The 20,119-nt window shown below is 35.5% G+C and overlaps 4 protein-coding genes and 1 long non-coding RNA gene across 7 annotated transcripts; 3 read left to right on the forward strand and 2 right to left on the reverse strand.

Moving 5' to 3' along the window:
* Positions 1–320: 320 nt before the first annotated feature.
* On the forward strand, positions 321–1,018 carry LOC108602449 (mediator of RNA polymerase II transcription subunit 21). 2 transcript variants are annotated; one of them, XM_017990571.2, is made up of 3 exons: positions 331–349; positions 408–491; positions 564–1,018. In XM_017990571.2, exons 2-3 carry the CDS (start codon positions 450–452, stop codon positions 936–938), a joined length of 417 nt encoding a protein of 138 aa, XP_017846060.1. In that variant the 5' UTR covers positions 331–349; positions 408–449; the 3' UTR covers positions 939–1,018. The 2 variants fall into 2 exon arrangements, with proteins under 2 accessions (XP_017846059.1, XP_017846060.1); XM_017990570.2 differs by having other exon boundaries at positions 321–491.
* Positions 1,019–2,193: 1,175 nt separating this feature from the next.
* On the reverse strand, positions 2,194–8,078 carry LOC108603977 (histone-lysine N-methyltransferase SETD1). The gene is made up of 6 exons (XM_017993203.2): positions 7,772–8,078; positions 7,275–7,605; positions 6,967–7,216; positions 3,213–6,901; positions 2,513–3,146; positions 2,194–2,447 (listed from the first exon to the last, which is right to left on the reverse strand). The coding sequence occupies exons 2-6, from the start codon at positions 7,571–7,573 to the stop codon at positions 2,274–2,276; spliced, it is 5,046 nt and encodes a 1,681-aa protein (XP_017848692.1). The 5' UTR covers positions 7,574–7,605; positions 7,772–8,078; the 3' UTR covers positions 2,194–2,273.
* An 88-nt stretch (positions 8,079–8,166) lies between these two features.
* LOC108603978 (cytochrome b-c1 complex subunit 6, mitochondrial) lies at positions 8,167–8,846 on the forward strand. Of its 2 annotated transcripts, none has more exons than XM_017993205.2 (3): positions 8,167–8,248; positions 8,437–8,531; positions 8,608–8,846. In XM_017993205.2, exons 2-3 carry the CDS (start codon positions 8,445–8,447, stop codon positions 8,779–8,781), a joined length of 261 nt encoding a protein of 86 aa, XP_017848694.1. In that variant the 5' UTR covers positions 8,167–8,248; positions 8,437–8,444; the 3' UTR covers positions 8,782–8,846. The 2 variants fall into 2 exon arrangements, with proteins under 2 accessions (XP_017848694.1, XP_017848693.1); XM_017993204.1 differs by having other exon boundaries at positions 8,206–8,295.
* A 187-nt stretch (positions 8,847–9,033) lies between these two features.
* On the reverse strand, positions 9,034–18,614 carry LOC108604042 (rabankyrin-5). Its single transcript, XM_017993305.2, has 7 exons — positions 18,494–18,614; positions 17,563–18,311; positions 15,144–15,278; positions 14,989–15,083; positions 13,117–13,985; positions 9,638–11,060; positions 9,034–9,572 (listed from the first exon to the last, which is right to left on the reverse strand). Exons 1-7 carry the CDS (start codon positions 18,495–18,497, stop codon positions 9,428–9,430), a joined length of 3,420 nt encoding a protein of 1,139 aa, XP_017848794.1. The 5' UTR covers positions 18,498–18,614; the 3' UTR covers positions 9,034–9,427.
* Positions 15,585–16,904, forward strand: LOC108604044. Its single transcript, XR_001915337.2, has 3 exons — positions 15,585–15,729; positions 16,215–16,255; positions 16,817–16,904. It is a non-coding gene; the product is annotated as an uncharacterized LOC108604044 (long non-coding RNA).
* Positions 18,615–20,119: the final 1,505 nt, after the last annotated feature.

Genomic DNA, 20,119 nt, shown 5'->3' on the forward strand with positions numbered 1-20,119 from the left:
ACAGGTTTGGAGAAATTTCGCTGAAGAGCGACATCGGTTGACTGAGACTGGTCGGTAAACTTCATTAACATTTTAAATCGTATTGTATGTTGAGAATGGTCATGGAACGCAGTCTTAAGAAATTTAGTACTTTCTTTATTTACATGATTTTCATGAAAATATAAAAACATATATAAAATGATAAATAAATAATAAATATTAAAAATATCAAAATATATTCACAATATATAATGTGACACAAAGTAATTCAAATTTAAACTTATCGATATTTAAGTTCGACATGTACCGTAACATATCGAGCCCACGTACCGATAATATACAGGATGACATTTGTTAATAACCAGGCAAGGTAAATAAGTTTCCCAAGTCAAGAAACACATTTCTACAAATTAAATTCATAAGCGCAGCATAGGGTGAGTTTATGAACAATATTTAACATACAGTAAACAATGGCCGATAGGTTAACTCAACTACAGGATACTGTAAATCAGGTATGTATAAAAAACATAAATCTAGTCTAAAAACTAATATTACTTTTAATGGTTTTTATTCAATATGATTAGCAAGCGGAGCACTTTTGCAATGCAATTGGTGTGATTCAGCAAACCTCCTACCCAAGTAAGTTTCCAAACTTTGACAGAACAGGTTCTCAAACACCAGTTCAAAACCCGCCTCAAGAGGACTATGCTCAACTTTTTGCACAACTCATTGCACGCTGTGCCAAGGATATTGAAACATTAATCGAATCATTACCAAATGAAGACAGCTCCATAGAGCTGCAGAATTCGAGCCTTAAGCGGCTAGAAATTGAAAACCAGGAAACAGCCGAACAACTTGAACATGTGGTTCAAAGAGGAGAGCTGTTGCTGGAAAAGATACAAAATGCTCTGGGTGACATTGCTCAAGCACAATTGGACATGAACAATGCTGATAAATAATAGATTAGATCACAATGCTTACAAAAAATATTAAATAATTTTAAGTACGAAACCGGCATCCATGGTCTTAAATTAATATAAAATATCTTTGTATATGTACATATATGAATATATATTATTACGCATTATAAGCATAAACGCGTTTCCTTTAAATATTTAAGGAATAAAAAAACATAATTATACTATTCAAAAATTAATATACGCCCAAGTAAAAATCAAATATGTAATTTAAATCATACCTTAATCTTAAACAATTGGATGCATTGAAGTTGGGCGCAATCAACTTTTATATACAGTTTGACTCGGGCATCGCACCAAGCACACTCACAAATACATTTACACAAAGCAGCTAACGCGCCACAGCTCGTTTTCGCTGTAGCGTCAGCACCAACGCCGTCGACTGCATCGACAGCGACGTTTCTATGGCGCGTCAGCCATCGCACCCCGCTGTCTATATTGAAAAATTAAAACTTTTTGAAATTTTCGGCATCGTTCAAAAGAGGTTTTATGATTTTTTTTTTTCAGATTTTTAAATAGTTTTTAATTGCTTAATATCGTTTTTTTCAATTTCTGAGGGAGGGAGGAAATAAAGTAAAATTAAAGCGATTTAGCACGGGTATAGGAGCACCTATAGACAAAATTTGGTTGATCTAGCTCTTATAGTTGCTGAGAAACAAGTACTCATACAGACAGAGAGGACTATATTGCCTCAGTCTTGCTGATCAAGAATATATATACTTTATGGGGACTGCCACGCCACCTCCATGTTACATACATTTCCACAACTTCATAATGAACCATGTGATTAGGATATCTTGATGATATGTGTAAAATTTTATCAAGATTGACTAAGTAGTTTTCTAGATATATTGAAGAAAATCAAAATATCTAGAAAACATGTATAAAAAAAAGCATTTTATTTCATACTATAACAATCTTCTTTATTTTACACAATCCATATTTATTTATAGACTATAGGTCTAAATAATTAGTAAGCCAATAATACAATATCCGAAATGATATAAATGTGAAAATCAAAAAAAGTAAAATGGAAGAATAAATTTACATTTTAAGTTAATTTTTATGTATTCCTTTCAAAAATTTGGATATAAAATATAAAAATAATGTTGAAATGAATACTCTAATACAAGTTTGTTATTTGTAGATACGCTATAAACTTAGTTATTATTACTTAACACTAAAAATGTTCTAATTAGATATAAGAGCAGAACTAAATATTTTTTATATAAGCGTGTATTCTTATTTCATATAGTGTAAGTAAAGAGTGATCATTAATCTTTAAACTAACTTATTATTAGCAATATCCTATTAGTTTTAATTAAGTGTACCCCTACACCCTTGAGCTCCACAAAGACATGGTATCTTTTCGTCTTCTAAAGGAAATTTATAGTCATATGTTATTTCTTCATTAACTCCAATGGGTTGTTTTGAATATATAACGATTTTCTTCTCGGACTCTATGGTAATGACTTTGGCATAACAATTAGGCTGTAAAAAATTGGTAAATTAATAATTTAGTTGAGGGTTGTGAATTACTTAAAAGAGTTACTTACATTGCAGCTATGATTAATAAATCTTGCCAAATTTCCACATTTCGTAGCGTCGATAATTGTTTCCATATCAATACGAAATAAGTATGAGCTACCGATTCCAATTGCTTCATATTTTGTTTCTCTTAAATCGGCAACAACAGGCCGAATCATTTGACCAACATACTCAATAACCATTTCATCTGCTGCGATTGGCTCCATGGCAAATAGTCCCCAATCGTGTATGGCCGACTTTGCAAACTTCAATTGCTTCTTGCGAAACTTGAGTTGATTGAATTTTAAAAGCTCCGACTCACCCATTGACCCAAAGGCCGTCAGCAAGCGACGCTGATTCGAGCGTGCCTCACGAGAAATGCCTTGCATTTTGGATATAAGCTTATTGTGGTGATGATTTGTTAACGCAGTGGGTTCCTCGCAGCGGTCTGCGTTTTGAGCATCATCCGAGTTAACTTTAGTATGGTGATATTTATGTTTTGCCTTTTCCCGTACATCCAACTTGTAAAAGCCTTCCGTACGAGCGCAGCCAGTTTTATGGCGCATAAGCTCGTCATCCCTGCGCCGCTTTTTAGGTGGCGTTGGCCAAAAGGCTCTGTCCGTCGTACAGTGATTTACCCAATGAGTATTGTTTAAAAACATACTGAAACAAGAATTTTGTATTTTTGTATTTTTTATATGAGAAAATCAATAAATTAAAGAAACTTACGCATAAGGCTCCTTTTGCAAATGCTCTGTATAGCTTGCTTTTATATACTTGATGTCTTCCAGATCAATGCCCTTAGTGAGGAATGTGTACAAAATAACCATTTCTTCACTTTGATCTCTCGCATTGAACATCTCACATGGAACAAAGTTGCAAGTTTCGCGAGCTAGTAAGGCCAGGGAATCTTTCAATGATTCTATTTTTATTTTTTTATTCGACTGTTGCCCAGCAAAGTCCTTCTTCTTCCTTTGAGCGCGCACAGAGTCCTTGCGAGGCCTGCCTGGGCCTGGCCTTGCGATCTGTGTACAATCAATGTTAATTTTCGACTCCGTTGGAGCATTACCAGATCCCTGCGCTTGAGGCGGCAATGAATAACAATGCTCAAGTGCCACTTGACTAGCTTGGGAGGCTTGACTAGATGAGCTGTCAGAGGAAGCAGGTGACTGCTTTCCATTAACAGCTCTATTATTATTTAATTGAGCACTGGTTTGGGCTAAACTGCTGACACATGCGTCAATTTTTTGATATATCTTAGACTCAGTGGTTTTAGATGCTTCCGAATTTTTTCCCGCTTCCGACTGAACAATCAATGTCGTAGTATTATATGAAAAACTTTCAGTTCCTTCGTTTTTTATTGTGTGCCTACTACTTGAAACATCTGAATCGTGAACATGCTGTTTTGAAAATTTCAGCTCATCCACACAGTCGCTCAAAAGACGAACCCCTGGTGTTAGTGGTAGCTTGGAAGTGTCGGGTGTATCGGGCATTTCGAAACTGGATATTTTTTCTATCTCAAATTTGAGATTTATTTTGGAAGTGCCATCTTGCTGCTCTGCGTTTTTCTGTTGCTCTTCTAAAAACTCGCGCTCTATCTGAGCCATATACTCGGTGTTTCTGCGCCTCTTCTCTTGATATTCTCGCTCTTCCTCAGAATCGCTATAAATGCGATCATACTCAAAGTGCGATTTTTTTGTGTTTTCATTGTCGATTTTCTGCAAAGTTTCTTCATGGTAATCTGGAGGAGGAATTGGTGTACGTGATCTGCGTGACTCAATCTCCATTTTTTTATCCATCTTTGATAAGGACACGAGCTTAGAGTGTACATCGGCGTCATCAATATCAAAACAACTGTCTTTGCTAATGTCTTCGAGGTCAGAAGGTATAGACGAAATTAGGTTAACGCTAACGTTCTTAACGTTTTGCTCAAGTCTCATTAATGACTTCGCTATTGGTTTGCGATTATCATCTTCGTCTGTATCTGAGTATATATCAATTTTCTTCATTCGACTGCGCTTGCACACGGATATTTGATTTACCGATTTAGTGTCATCCTCAGAGTCGGAATATACGTGACGTTCAGTAATTTTTGAGCCACGCTTACGCTTTTTAGATAATATATTTCGTTCATTTAATTGCATATCTTCAGCAAAGCTTTCATCGTCACTACTTCGCTCATTTTCATCACCATCTCCTTCGGCAACCTCCTCGGTTTCATTTTCACCTTCACTACTTGTAGAACCGGATGATGATGAGGATGAAAAGAAACTTGAAGCACTTCCTTTTCTTTTCATACGAACATTATTTGTTGCAATTCGAATCTTATCCGATTCCCTTTGCAAAGTGGCGCGCTTTGAGCTTTGATCATCATTACCGTCCAGATTGGAATCTTCCTTTTCGGAATCAGATCGCTGTACCATTTCTTCTTGATCGCTAAGATCCCTCTCCAGTTTATTGGGAATGGGACTAGGATGCTTGGGTACCCGTCGAAATGATGGCAATTTGGGCATTGCATTTCTTATTCCTATACTGGAGAATCCGGAAAAATCGGAAATCTCTCTTTGTATATTAACAGGCGTATTTATATCAGGAGGCTTTTCTTGACTGACAACACGTTTGTCAACAGACGCATTGTTGTTTACAGCAATATTATCTATTGTGGAAGATAATTGCTTAGATCGCGCCTTATTTGATTGCTCATCCCACCAGGCCTCGAAGTTTTTAAACGCAGTCATTTCAATCATACGCTTGTTGACATCCCGTTTCAATATTTGCTTCAGCTCTTCCACAATAAAATTCATCACTTTTTTTACATTCTGTTTAATTTCATCATTTTGGTCGGATTGCGTATTCTGGTAACCATAGGTTTGGGCATACTGATTAAAATCGGTAGTTACAACACCCGACAAATATGACGATTGCATATATGCGGTTAAACTAGAATCCGGTCCTATTGCCGTAGGATAGTGGCCGTAGCCATAGGAGTGCTGATAATAATAGTTGCTTTGCTGCAAAGATTGCGGATCCGTATAACCGGTAAACATAATTTTTGGTGCAAGTTGATCTGACAGACTTGGTGCTGGTACTTTCGTTGATTCTTCATGTGACGATAAACTAGACAAGGACATATTATCATCGTTATCATTTGCTTCCGTTTTCTCAGTTTCCTTTTTCTCTAATATATCATCATCACTGGATATATCACTTGTGCCATGTTGCTTGAAAGCAGAAATAGTTGTTTGCTTGTTGTTTGACGAGCTATTGGAATCAATCTGTACCTCAACAGTCTCCCTTACGTCCTCGCCCTTTGGCTTCTCAGTTTCAGAATCACTGCTTTCCATTTGAAGAAATGGCGGAGCGTTGCCGAATGTCTTTCCCTTAAATATCAAGGCAATACGCGTATCTAAATCAACATTTTCTGTATTATCTTCGACATTAGTTTCAACGTTATTGTTACTATTCATAGATAACTTTGGGGACGGGGGCTTTAAGTTATCAGTAACATATGACTTATCTGTTGCATTAAATATTGGCACTGGTGGCTGAGGATCATCCCAATTTTCTTCCTCTTCAGGAGGCGGAAGTGGTGGCAGTGCGGGATGTGTTTCTGATTGCTGTGGTCCCGGCCAGCGTCTATGTGAGCTTGGCCATGGCTGAATGTTGTCAGGCATGCTATAGCTCTTATAGTGATTGTAGCCATAATTATCCGAAGATCCGGATCCAGCATAATATTGTTGGCTCTTAAAAGCTTCAGAGTCGGAGCATTCTTTACTCATATAACGCTTCTCGTGCTTACCACGTTCTTTTCGTTCAGTTTCAATCGATCGATCACGATCTCGCTCTCGAAAGTCACGTTCTTTTGGAGAAGTCAATCGATGGTCTCTCCTATCTCTCACGCGATCTCTTGAGCCATCCTTCGATCTATTCCGCTCATGAAATTTATCCCGTCCTTTAGTACGTGAGTAATCGTACGACCTCGGCGCTCGCTCCCTTTCTTTTGAATACAATCGATCTCTGTTAGATTCTAAGCTTTTTTCACGTGACGAGTAGTAATGACGTCCATGACGAGATAAAGAGTATTTGTTACGTACTCCACGATCTCGTTCATAGCCTCTTTCCATAGAGTTCCGCCCACGATCGCGATCGCCATTTCTCTCTCGTTCGCGATCTCTATTTCGATCGCAATCAATTTCCCCATATATGGCACTTGTTTGATATGAATTGTATCCAGCAATAGATGATCGATTCATGTCACCTTTTTCCACATACTCAAGCATATATTCATTTGTTGGAGCTAGCGTTGGTGTTGAAACCGATGCAGATGCGATAGTAAGCCTTGGCTGAGCAGGATTTGTAAGGTTTTCAATTGTTTTTTTTAGAACGGTACCAAAAGGGTCGCAAAACACATTTAAAATCTATATATTAAATTGAACAAAGTTAAATTATGTATAGATCTAAGCTTTAGTGTGGATTAGCATACCTTTCCCATCACTGATTTTTGATTATATTTTTCCACAAATTGTCGCGCCCCCTTGGTGCTCTCAAAGACAATACGAGCTACTCCTAAATGTTTATTTGTCAAGGGGTGATGATAAATATTTATTTCATCGGTGGGTCCACATTTGTCCAATAGGCTGGTGAGGAACTGCTTATCGATGTTGTCGTTGAGATTTACCACAGTTACTTCGATGGCCGGTGGCTGACCCACATAGTCGGAATCAATCACAAATCTATTTAAAATTTCTTTAGTAAGTGCATATGTAGTTGAATATTATTAATATTTCTTACCGAGGTACAACCAACAACAGGGGTTCAACAGGTTTAGCCCGAATACGAATTAGGGGGTTACGTGGATCTCTAGGAGTAATCATGGGATAGGTGGAATCTCCGGTAACAACACCATCGTAACGATACAGTTTTGAGCCACATTTTAAAAGCTGGGGATCCGCTAATAATTTAAAGTTTCGTATTTTTGCTTGTGTTAACGAATGAGACACATTTCCGTCACGAAAACCCTGCATCGTGATTTGTGCCTGATCTTCCGACATATCATTGCCGTTAAAGTAGCTGCTACTGTTATTATCCATAAGCCTTGTGTTAACTACGTTTAGTGTAGTGTCTGTTAATAATAAGAAACGATTATTTAAGCAACGATAATTCCAAGTTCAATTGTGTTTGTTTATATTTTGTTACACAAAACCAAAAAAATTTTAGGCACGAACACATATTTTTAAACAAAAGCACATCTTAACTAGCTTTGATTACTTGGACACAGACATACTTACATACATATGCAATTTGTGGTAGTTAAAGACGGCGGCTGACTGTCACGGCGGGCACACAACAATGAAGACCGAATAAAAACAATTCTATTTTGACTTTCTTCGTACGGAAATGGATTCTGTGATCCTCATGGAATTGATAGTAATTTCATAATATTTATGAGCCATTAGATGCTATTTAAAGTATAAAGTAATAATAACACATCAGTTAGAAACGCAGCAGGCCAATAAAAAAATACACAGAAAAACGAGGCCTCGCAACTTTGCAAAGTATCATCAGCAACAAATTAGAGATGCAAGATAGATGTATCGATGTATTGCGATTTTATTTGCGCCCCTCTTTGAGAAAATAATAATTGTCATCAATGTTGATAGAATACATCAGTATGGCAACGCTATATCGATTTCTGTATGGTTACTCTATATTTTGTCTATCGGTGTTGCATCACAGCTGAAATCCACGAGAGGTTTTATTTAGAAGTAAATTTTAATTTGTTGTTTCTCGATAGTGTATTACCGCAACAACTGTAATTGAAAACTTATTTTTCTTATTTAATTTAATTTTAAGTCTACCATCAAAGCTACCGTATAAAACTTTGGTAGCCTGCTATCATTTTTTCATATGTACATAACAACCAGGAAAATTCTCGTTTTCTTTGAATTTTTAGACATTAAAATGCCATTCTGGTCGTCACTTCACTTTCCCGTAGTTAGGGCCGATGATGAGGAAGCTGAGCTTGTTGATCCCCAGACTGCTCTAAGGGTAGGTCAAAATTCAAAATCATTTTATAATGTGTATTTTATCAAATAATGCATATGGATTGTGTTTGTATTTTTAGGAGAAATGCCAAACTAAGGGCCATATAGAATCCTTGTATAATAAATACCAAGAATGTAACGATCGTGTTAATAGTCGCTCCAAGACAACTGAAAATTGTATGGAGGAGCTATTCGACTATGTTGCCGAATTGGATCACTGTGTGGCCCACAGCCTTTTCCCCAAACTCAAGTAGTTTAGAATTATATTCGTAACACATGTAAAATACCGCAACGGTTTGAGTAAACATTGATTAGAAATTAAAAAAAAATTCTTCTTACTTGTAACTTACTATACAATTTTAAAAACGAGCTTTTATTTATGACGTTACTAGAAAATTTGTCTAAAAAAAATGATAAATTTACAATTTTAGCATAAAAAGACTAAGCGATTTTGCATTATTATAATATGATAACTTGCAAATAAAACACATTTTTAAAGGTGGTCAATTTCCACAATTTTTAAAAATTTAATTTACGAGCAATTTAGCTAACTCAAAAACGTCATTTATTACAAGATTTAGCTAGCTATATTCTTTTTAGTAATATACAATGGATTGGTTGTGTTCGATAAAGGCAATTTTTGCCCTTGAGTTACCGCTTATAGGCATTATAATTAATGTTATAAGGCATACGAAAAAAACATTCCTTAATCACGGTATTAAATAAGAAGATTGATATACATATATATACAATTCACTTTACACTGTTATATGGAATCGTGTATATTATAATATTTGGAAATCTGAAAAATTTAACCATTGGATTGGATTGAACATGCATATATATATATTAGATATAATGCATTAACTAAATAAAATTAAACGATTGCGATGGCGACCATTATGTTAAAGAACCGTTTTCATTTCCTCCAAGAAGAACATCGAAGCAGACTTTACAAACTCGCACTGGTTTATTAATGCCGAATTTTATTATTGGCATCTCATTACTTGAACACTTAGAGCATAGAGCACGACCGCAATGCCGACTAATGGGGATAAAAATAGATTTGTGTATATGAAAATATTTTGTACCGTTATCTGTATAGCTCACCAATGGTGTTTTCGCATGGTCAGCGAAAATTTCGAGTTACACTCTTGGCACAATTCCGCTTCCGCCCATGGGGACTCCTTTGGTAACTGATCTAACAAATTGTTAAGCAACTGATTCGTAGCCAGTTTATAATTAAAAATAGTTATGCCATCGCGGTTCTGAGAACCAAGACAAGCTCCGGCTTTCAGCAAAACCTTGCAGAGTGGAGCCTGTCCTCGCATAAATGAAAGTAATAGAGGCGTGTTACCGTCCATGTCGGTGAAATTGATGGGATACTTTGGCATGCATTCAAGGAAGAGCTCACAAATTGCAGCACCAGTGTTATCATCTGCAAGACGACACAGCTCGTGCAAAGGATTACGACCTTTATTGTTTGTAGCTTCAGCATTTACACGCGATTCGGTCAAGAGCTCTCGTACAATCGCCAACTGACCGACATGGACGGCAAGATGTAAAGCGTTATTTCCATCGGCATCTGATGCATCAAAATCGGCATGATTTTGGATCAAGGCAGAGACAGCTGCAAGATTTCCCCGCTCAATAGCCATGTGCAGGGGCATTTTTTGCACAGCGTCTCTTTCATTAACTCGGGCACCAGCTAAAATCAAATTACGTATGATCATTTCAGTTTTGGACGAAGCTGCCAGGTGCAACGGCGTTGATTGATACGCGTCATGAACACGTGAATTAACATCCACTTGTATGGCTAACAAGAAAAGCACACTTTCTAGATCATCTTTCATGATTGCAACGTGGAGAAAGTTGCGCCCACGCTGATCCATTAGCTCGGCTGCATTCGGTAATCTTTCCAATATACGCTCGGCAGATTTGTGATTTCGTATGGCCAATGAAGTGGCAAAAGGCGTCTGACCAGATTTGTCGCGCAATTTTAAATTAATGCCAGGATGGCAAAGCAGAATGTTTATAATATCTTCGTGTTGATTTTCAATAGCAATATGCACGGGTGTTTTGTTATCTGCGTCCAAAGCGTTTACATTGGCGCCATGATCAATAAGAGCTTGCACAACTTTGGTAAGTCCCCACTGACAGCATAGATGTAGTGGGGAAGCCTTATCGCGTGACTCATCGCCTCCCTCTCCATTTGGTCCTGGTTGTCTGGGTGTGTCCAAATCACATTGGTTGCGAACGAGAAACATGGCTGTTAACTCTTTGTTTTCATCAATTGCTCGGTGCAATATGGTTTGTTGACAACCCTCAGGACCTGGGCCCCAGCAATCGGCGTCAACCCCATGGCGAACTAGAATCTGTGCCACATCCTCGAACCCCAGCTCTAAGGCCAACCACAATGGGGGTTCCCCGTTATTATCGAGCACACTAAAAGATACTCCTTTGATACACAGCGCATCTACGACCTTAGGGAGATGACAGTCTATAGCCAGTTGCAAGGCAGACTTTTGTTTGCCTGTAAAACAAAACCAAGCATCAATACAAATTTATTCTGTCAGCCGTCAATAACATTTGCGTATTTCAGTTAAACAAAATTTAGATTTTAATTTACATTTTGGATTTAATTCAAAATTTTCCAATCTTTTGATTAAATAAGTGTATTAGTTATGAAATGTATTGATTGGCAATTAATTCATTTGTACTTATAATCATTTAAAAGAAACATTAAATTGTTTATTTAAACTAAAATTTGTGTAACGTCCATTTTATTCTCAATCAAATTGTATATAAATATGGTTTTTGTAATGATGTGCATATTATTTAAATCAAAGTGTTTTAGGGGGGAGACCCAATTAGAAAGCCTAACGAGCGGACAAATTAAAGTTGGGCGCATTGTAACAAACACACGCACGAAGATAGCAGCGGACGCGTCACAGATCGCTTTCGCTATAGCGTCCGCAGCGAAACGTTTGTATGGCGCGTCAGCAAGCGCACCCACTGTCTATATTGCAAATTAGAATCTGAATAATTCCTAAGTTATTTTTCCAATCGTATCAGATTGTATTGAATGCACACGCACACTTGCAGAGGGACACGTCGCCGAGGTTGCCCTTTTGCGTACACGATACAGGTCGCAATTCTTATCCAAAATCAAAACTTGGTACTGGATTATTATTATTAAAAATTAGCGTTTCTTATATATTATTATATTCTTCAATATAAACCTAAAAAATTTCAAAATTTTTAAAATTGGAAAATGTTGGAAATGTTGTTTTTGAACCAACAATTTAATTTTATTAAAATTATAATTTTTGAAATTTTTTAGGTGCATATAGAAGATTAAATAATTTCCAGCAATATGAGCTAAAATAAATTTCCAAAAGTTAGTAGTTTTTTTAACGCAGTTTCAGTAAAAATGTTAAAAATTAAAGCGGAGAAAGTGCGCCTCAAACATTTTTGTAAAAAAATGGAAAAGGGTATCTTGAAGTTGTGCAAATGTATGTAACAGGAAGAAGGAGATGTGGCAGACCCCGTAAAGTATATATATTCTTCATCAGCAAGACACACTGAGTCGATGTAGCCATGTCCGTCACTCCGTTCGTCTGTCTATGTATAAGCGACTGTTTCTCAGCAACTCCTATACCTTAGCCCAAACGCTTTTATTTTATTTTTTTTATTTCCCCTCCCCCACAAATCGAAAAAAAATATATTACACCCACAATATTAAGCAATAAAAAAGTAAAAAAAATCTGAAATAAATTACAAATACGCCTTGTCATGTTTTTGACAGATGCTAATTTCAGAACGATCGGGCAAGTAACATAGGAATTATTTACTTTACAGTGAAACTTTTTGTGGGCATTCTTAATTATTTCAGCAACAATTTAAAGCAAAACAAGTGGACAGGTTAAAGTTGGGCGCCACCAACTTTTAGCTACACTTTGACTAGGGCATCCCAGCAGACACATGCATGCACTCACAACCACATTCTCACAAAACAGCTAACGCGTCACAGCTCGGTTTTCGCTGTAGCGTCAGCAGCGAACGTTTGTTTGGCGCTGTCTAACACGTGCAAAATTGCTAATTATATAATAATTCCTAAGTTATTTATCCGATCGTGCTGAAAACATAACCAATCGGTAGGAAAACATGACTTAGGCAATTTTGTGATTTATTTCAAGATTTTTAAAGATTTTTTGTACTGCCTTATATCGTTTTTTTCGATTTGCGGGGGAGGGGGGAGGAAATAAAAAAAATAAAAATAAAAGCGTAGTGTCCTGGATATAGAAGCACCTACATACCAAATTTGGTTGCTCTAGCTCTTATAGTTGCTGAGAAACACGCACTCATACAGACGGACGGACGGACATGGCTATATCGACTCAGCTCGTCGAGCTGATCAAAAATATATATACTTTATGGGGTCTGCCACGCCTCCTTCTCCCTGTTACATACATTTGAGCAACTTCATAATACCATTTTTCCATTTTTTACAAAAATGTCAAAGTGTATAAAAACAAACCGATTTTTTCAACTTTCTAATTAGGACTCCTGCCTTAATCACTTCTTACCTGTCACTGCGTTTATCTCGGCTCCGTGATCCAACAAAAATACAGCCGTTTTATTGTCTCCATTCAATATGGCCTGGTGCAGCAAAGTCAGATCCTGGCCGTTTCTGTCGTTAACATCCGCTCCTCCTGCGATTAGTATGGGCGCCAGTTCAACATTATTCAAGGCTAAGCAAAGGCTAAGTGGTGAATTTCCGTTAATATCCTTGCTGTTAAAATCTACCGACTCAATATTTTCCTTGCAAAAGTTGGCAAATGTTTGAATTGCTTCCAAGGCATTCGTCTCGACCGCCATGTGTAGTGGTGACTTAAGGTCAGCTACATTCGTCTGTATACTGGACGATGCGCCGACTTTAAGTAGCTTAGCCACTAAGTTTGGCATATTCTTCCGAGCAGCGATATGCAGGGCGGTTAACCCACTATTGTTTAGATGGTCCACGTTAGCAAAATCAGCTAAAAATATTGCAGCATCTTCAAAATCTGTGCCTGCCAAAGCAAGGACCTGCAACAGATTATTGTTTGTGTCGTTCTTTAAAGGATTAGGGTTCGATCCTAGTTTCAAGAGCTTTGACGCCAATTGAAAATTATGTTCCCCAACTATGGTTAGGCTCAACTCCAGCGGACATTTCTCACTTGTTGTGCGGAGATTAATATTAATATTTTTCAGATCTAGCAACAAATTGACCATAGTTGCGTTTTGAGACATTATTGCAATGTGCAGAGGTGTCTGACCTTGCAAATTTTGAATGTTTACATCGGGATTACGATCTAATATTTTACGGCCAATTTCGATCATATTATTCAGTGCATCCTTATTCCGCTCTTCCTTTCCATAATTGCACACAATATGCAGTGCAGTATCGGATGATGGCCTTTATGAATTAGCAACATTAATCATTAAATACACAGTGCTGGTTAAAATAATAGGTATCGTGTTACTTTGTTAAATTATATATCGCTTTTTTTAATGCATGCATGCAAATTTTATAATATTTTTTAAATTTATCGCTTCTAATTTGAATGCAAAAAATTTAAATATTGTAGCCAAAATCATTTAAGTGGCCCTGTTACGGTATCAGCCTATTTAACTTTTGTGCTTTTGCAAATCACAATTTTTCGTGTACTTTCTGATAAAAAGAAAAAACTATCTATCTATCAATGTCAGAAATTTGTATTCCTATTTTTTTTTTTACATATACAAATAATTGATGTTTGATATTCACAGCCACAAGATCAAATGTTTTAAACAGCTGATACCGTAACGGGGTTGCCATGCAATTTAATTGTTTTTTGGTCGCACAAAATTTAAATTTATTGCATTCAAATTAGAAACGATAAAAAATTATTTTTAAATTCCGATCGATGAAATATAAAAAACAATACAGAATCATCTAAAGAAACAGAATAAATACATTTAAGGACATCTTTTTGTAACAACTCTTTTTTGTCAATCTCGTTTTGTGCGTTTACTCGGACTAAATACACCAACAAAATAAATCTTTATAAGTTCGGTTTCATCTACGGTTTTGTTAAAATCTACTGAGATTTGTATGGTAATTCCCGTATAAGAAAAATGCAAAAGGGGCGATTTAATTGCAAATTACGGTAAATTATAGCTTTGCAACAGTGAAAAAATGCTATTATTGAGTTCAAGTTATTTGCAAATTAAATTAAAAAGATATTGATCAGTTACCTAGAAAACGGCAAAGGTTCAAAATCAACCTTAGCACCAATTATAGTGCTAATGAAGAGATAAAAGTTTCACATTTTATCAAAATGAATTAATATTTTGGCATATGTTTTTTGCCACTTTAAATTCGTACTAATATCTTTATATAAACGATATGTACAATGTAAAGTATACATTTTTCATACCTGGATAGTAGATCAACCAAACAGTTGTGATTTAATAAAAAATCTGCAGCAAAATGATCATTTCTTCTAACGGCATCTATTAGAAGCGTTGATCCCTATTTAAAATTAAGTAAATTATACCATCAATTGAACCTTAATCCGGTCCTGATACTTACATCGGCGTCATATGCGTTTATGTTAGCACATCCGTTTTTCACAAGGGTTTGGGCAATCTGTATATGTTTCGCCGATAATGCTATTTGCAAAGGCAGATGTCCACACTCCGACAAGCTATCAACCAAATCGGGTAACTTTAAGAAATTGAAAATGTCACATTAGCAAAATTGTAGAGACACCTAAATTGTCGTAGTAATGTTTTAATGGTTTTGCCCTAATGAAAAAACTAGTGAAAATTGTACTAAATATTCATCTAGTTATTTTTTAGGAATCGTAATAATAGTAATTTTTAATTTTATTATTTAACAGTTTTAAATTTTAACGTTAAGATTAGTCACCCACATACATATACATACATATGTAGTACAACAATCGATTGTGCAGCCCTGGATGTGAGATTTATTTATTTTTTGTTGCGGACCCTGTAGAATGACTTTCTCGTTTTTGATTGCCAGTTCGTCTTTTACGGTGCGAGCAAACACTTGCTGCGTGCTTTAAAAATATTTATTGCCTATTATACTTGCTACCTTTTGAAATCACTTAAGGCACCAAATTTGTACAGTTTGAATTTGCAACAATTTAAGGGTGAAATAATAAATTAGCCTGAATACATCTTTGTACATATGTATGCATGCTTAGCATACATAGATACACATATACATACATTAAAAAAAACGTACATACATAGATTGTATATTGACTATAAGTTTTTACATATGCAAGCTGATAATTTAAACATTAGTATGTATACATACATCTGTGCATATGGGCGTATGTTGTGTTTTATGTACATGTAAATATAAATGTGGTTAAATATTCTCCAATATACATATGTATGTATGTTTGTACATATCCGTATGTACGAATGTATGTGTATGTACATAGATACATGCACCCATAATGAACAAAAATGAGAACTTTCTCCATTAGCGGCGATTGTATGTTTTCTTGTTTGTCTCATTTTGTTTATTTTTATTTTATAAATATAAAAATTCATTCATATGATATATTCTATATTATATTATTATATATTATAGGTGTTTCTAAAGAATTTTTGCTTTTATTTATAGACTTCTGATGAGATATTGCATCCATATGTGCTGAATATAATGTAAGAAGAAATCATTTAACGTATACTACAAAAGAATTTATAAAGATGGACTGGCGAAAGAAACCTGGAAGCTTTTATTACTTGATACAGAGTACCATATTCTTTGCTTTTAGCATTATATTAGGTTTGTCAAAATCAAATTTTGAAGAAAATTTTATTGTTGATATTAATGTTCATAAATCTTACGAATGCATGTTTTGCTGATAAAAAGCATACATACATATTGTATAGCGTGTTTTAAGCGTTAAGTTAAGCCAAACAATATAATGAAACTATAATAATAATAATTAATATTCGTTGTAAATTCAATAATCTCACTTCACATAATTGTTTCCTTTTTAGTTAAAGAATCCAATTTTAAATGAGATGGTACATAAGAACATTTATATATAACATAACATTATATAAATATTAAAGTCAAGCTTTCGCTACATGCATAAGTTATGTATGTTGTAATTACATATGCATGTATCTATGCGTGCGTTCTGTAAAGCCATTATTTAATTTTGATTTTGGCTTCAAATTATTAATGGTGGTCTACTATTTTATTTGAGTTATCAGGTAATTGTGCAGACGTTTTAAGATGTTACAAATGCTCGGTTACTGTGGAAAAATATTTTGTTATTAATACAACAATCGTTACGCCATTATGCTCCAAATTCGATCAGGAATCATCTCTCTATATGGTGGAGTGTCCATACTCAACAATGTGTTTGAAAACCATTTCTACCTTACATCTTCAGAATGGACAAAAACAAGAAGCCATTACAAGAGGTTGTGCACAGCAGAAGAACACTACTCAGGTAACATAAAACTAATATCTAAAAGATTTATCTGACTTGACAATGCATAATACTATACAATTTTCAGGTATTTCGTAATAGACAATGGGAACAAGAACATCTTGTTCAGGAGGTTTATAGTGAAGGTTGTAATGAAATTAAAGTGAACAACCTGGCAGGTTCAACAAATGTGCATTGCTACTGTCGTGGTGATTTATGCAATTCATCAAACCTATCGCATCTAAACAAATACATGTTAATAATGATACTAATTTTATACGTCATTCATTTATGTTAATTTTTGATAGCATTATGGTAATTTAAAAAAAAAGCTACTTTGATCTTAATATCAATTAGCTTCAATATTGCAAACCAATTTTGTGATATTTAAAATATAAACAAATTAATTATTTAAGATATGTTTTAATATGTGAGGCGTTAATCGTGTTGAATGCTAGTTTCATTTGTAATATAAAATAGCTATTAGGTATACGTACTTAAATTATATAAATGTTGGGTACTCACCATTGTGTCGTTTTCAACAAGGCACAAGAATACGACATCTTCCCGCAACAGTCGGACAGCCTCATGCAGTGGATATTTTGTTTTATTCTTAAGCATTTTAAACAGCAGCGGGCCGGACATGTGCTCAAAGTCTTGAGCCGTCAATTCATCCCAATGCATAGATATTAGGCCAGAGCAATATTCAAGAAGTGTAGCCGCTCCGACCTCTTCGGCAACACAGTAGAATCTTACGCTTGATCGCACACCAACTGAAGTCACAAGCGCTCTCTCACAAAGACCGAGAAGGGCAGGTAAGTTGAAACGATGAGCCACTCGCAGCAACTCTAACGTTAGCTTATCGTGCTGCAAATCAACTATATCTGTGTATATCCAGCGTAATAAAGCTGTGGCAATATCTTCGTCTAAATCACTCCAATCTAATTCATCTGAGCTTTTTAACTCGACGTCTCTCCATTTCTCAGAACGAGCATGTAATACAAATTTGTGTGCCGGCAATGTTTTCCCGTTGGCGGTGGTGCGTATGTTAAGATCTGAATATATTGAGCGGCCATATAGCGTTGCTGCAGTTAATGCAAGTCGTGACACGAAACTTCTATTTTCTCCAGATGCTTCGATATCACCTGATGATGCAGTTGCCTCGTCATACTTGCGTTCCAGGTCAACATAACTTCGCTGTAGTTTTATGTATTCCGCCTTTAAAAGCTCCAAATGCTTTTCTAACTTTTTTATGGAACCACCATCATTGCCTCCTTTAAATACATAATCATTTTTATTATAAAAATAAATTACGCCCTCCGTTTGTAGTTGGTATCCCCATATTTAAGAACATATGTACATTAACATTTATTGTGCGCATTTAATAAAGCACGCCCATGATAACAAATTTTCAAATATGTGATACTTTTATGTGCGCCAAATAAAGCAAACTTACCCATACTTATTGTCTAAGATACTCTAGAATCAATATTATTAAACAATTCCTTTTCTGAATGACCAATTCGGCACCTTGCAACAAACAAAACCCCGTTAGAAGGGGGATAGAGCCGCTGCCCGATAATCCAAAGCCCAACGTCGCTAATTTTAATTTATCGGTTCTTCTTATCAGTACTACCAACTAGTGTTAAAGAACTCAAAATATACTAATTGTACAAACAAATCGATAAATAAGATTTTATTTGTCTGCGGCAATTTCTACATTTTACTTTTCATGTGGTATCGAAGGGATGGATATCTGATAAATTAGAAGTGGATAGCTATCGATAGTAGTCTTGGCAGAATAAATCTAATAAAGTTGTTCATCGTATATAAATTGAAGAATTAAGTGCAGTATTTTCGTTAATTGTTCAGTTTCATTATTGTTCATTCATTTATTCGAAAATTCATATTTGAAAAATAAAAAAATAAGCAGTGATTTAAATAAAAAATTATATGAGAAACGATAATGAGACTGAACAATTAATAACTGAATACTACAATAACCTTGGACGTACATATATAAATCGTGCGTTCACTTAAATGAATAGCTCAATCCTACTTTTTCTGAACGATTCGATACAATTAGGTTTTTAACTTATTAAAGTTTCGAATCAATTAATCTAATCGTTATTGAATTAATGTAGATGTACCGATCCCTACCAGGTCTCCAAGGCCAGCAACTGCTTATAATACCTGAATAATTTGCCTAATTAGTTGCGTTCCAGCTCTGAATGAAAGACTTAAGTATTAGGGAGTGCCACGGATATTGGCTGAAGTCAAGTTTAAGAGCTTAACTCGGCTACATTTGGAATGGCAATAAAGAATTGCACCATTGATACAGAAATTTAAATTTAGTGTATTAACGAAAGTGTTGTATGGTTGTAAAAGTGTAAGCCTACTCGAACAACATTTGTATGGAAATGTGACTTGCAAAGCAAACAAGACCCCAGACCTTGACTACTAAAGTCATTGTTAACGCTCAGCTTTGTAAAAGTAAAAAAAAAATACTAAAATTGTTGGTATTTTTCTGTTATTTAGTGCTTTAAAGAGAATAATTCGAACGTTAAATCAAAGCCAACTAGCTATGTATATATTTTCCGGCAGCATGGAAGCACTAAGCAAGAAATATATAGAGGCGTCAAACAGCAAAAAAGTGCTATCAACCAAACGACTGAGCCTGAAACCCCAGAGCATGGTAGAATAATACAAGGTAGCGGACTGCGCTCTTCTTTTTGAGTGTTTGGGTACTTAGCTTTATTGTTGTGCTTGCTTTCGAACGAACGCTTCGAACTCGAAACAGCCGAACGCACTCTGGGGTTCTAGACATTCCGTTCGGCTGCTCTGGGGTTCCAGGCTCAGTCGTTTGGTTGATAGCACTTTTTTTGCTGTTTGACGCCTCTATATATTTCTTGCTTAGTGATGATAGCCTTATTAGGGTATGAGCTGTTTCAACTTCTGTGATTACCATAGGTACAAAAGATTAAAATTGAAATTTATAAAATAAAATAAGTTAAAATTGTATTTATGAGTTGCAAAGTTTACATCATAAAAAGACTGCCTTTTGCATTCAATTATTAAATTA

The sequence above is a fragment of the Drosophila busckii genome, unplaced genomic scaffold (genome assembly GCF_011750605.1).
Source record: "Drosophila busckii strain San Diego stock center, stock number 13000-0081.31 unplaced genomic scaffold, ASM1175060v1 hic_scaffold_35, whole genome shotgun sequence".
In the NCBI taxonomy this organism is placed as follows: Eukaryota; Metazoa; Arthropoda; class Insecta; order Diptera; family Drosophilidae; genus Drosophila; species Drosophila busckii.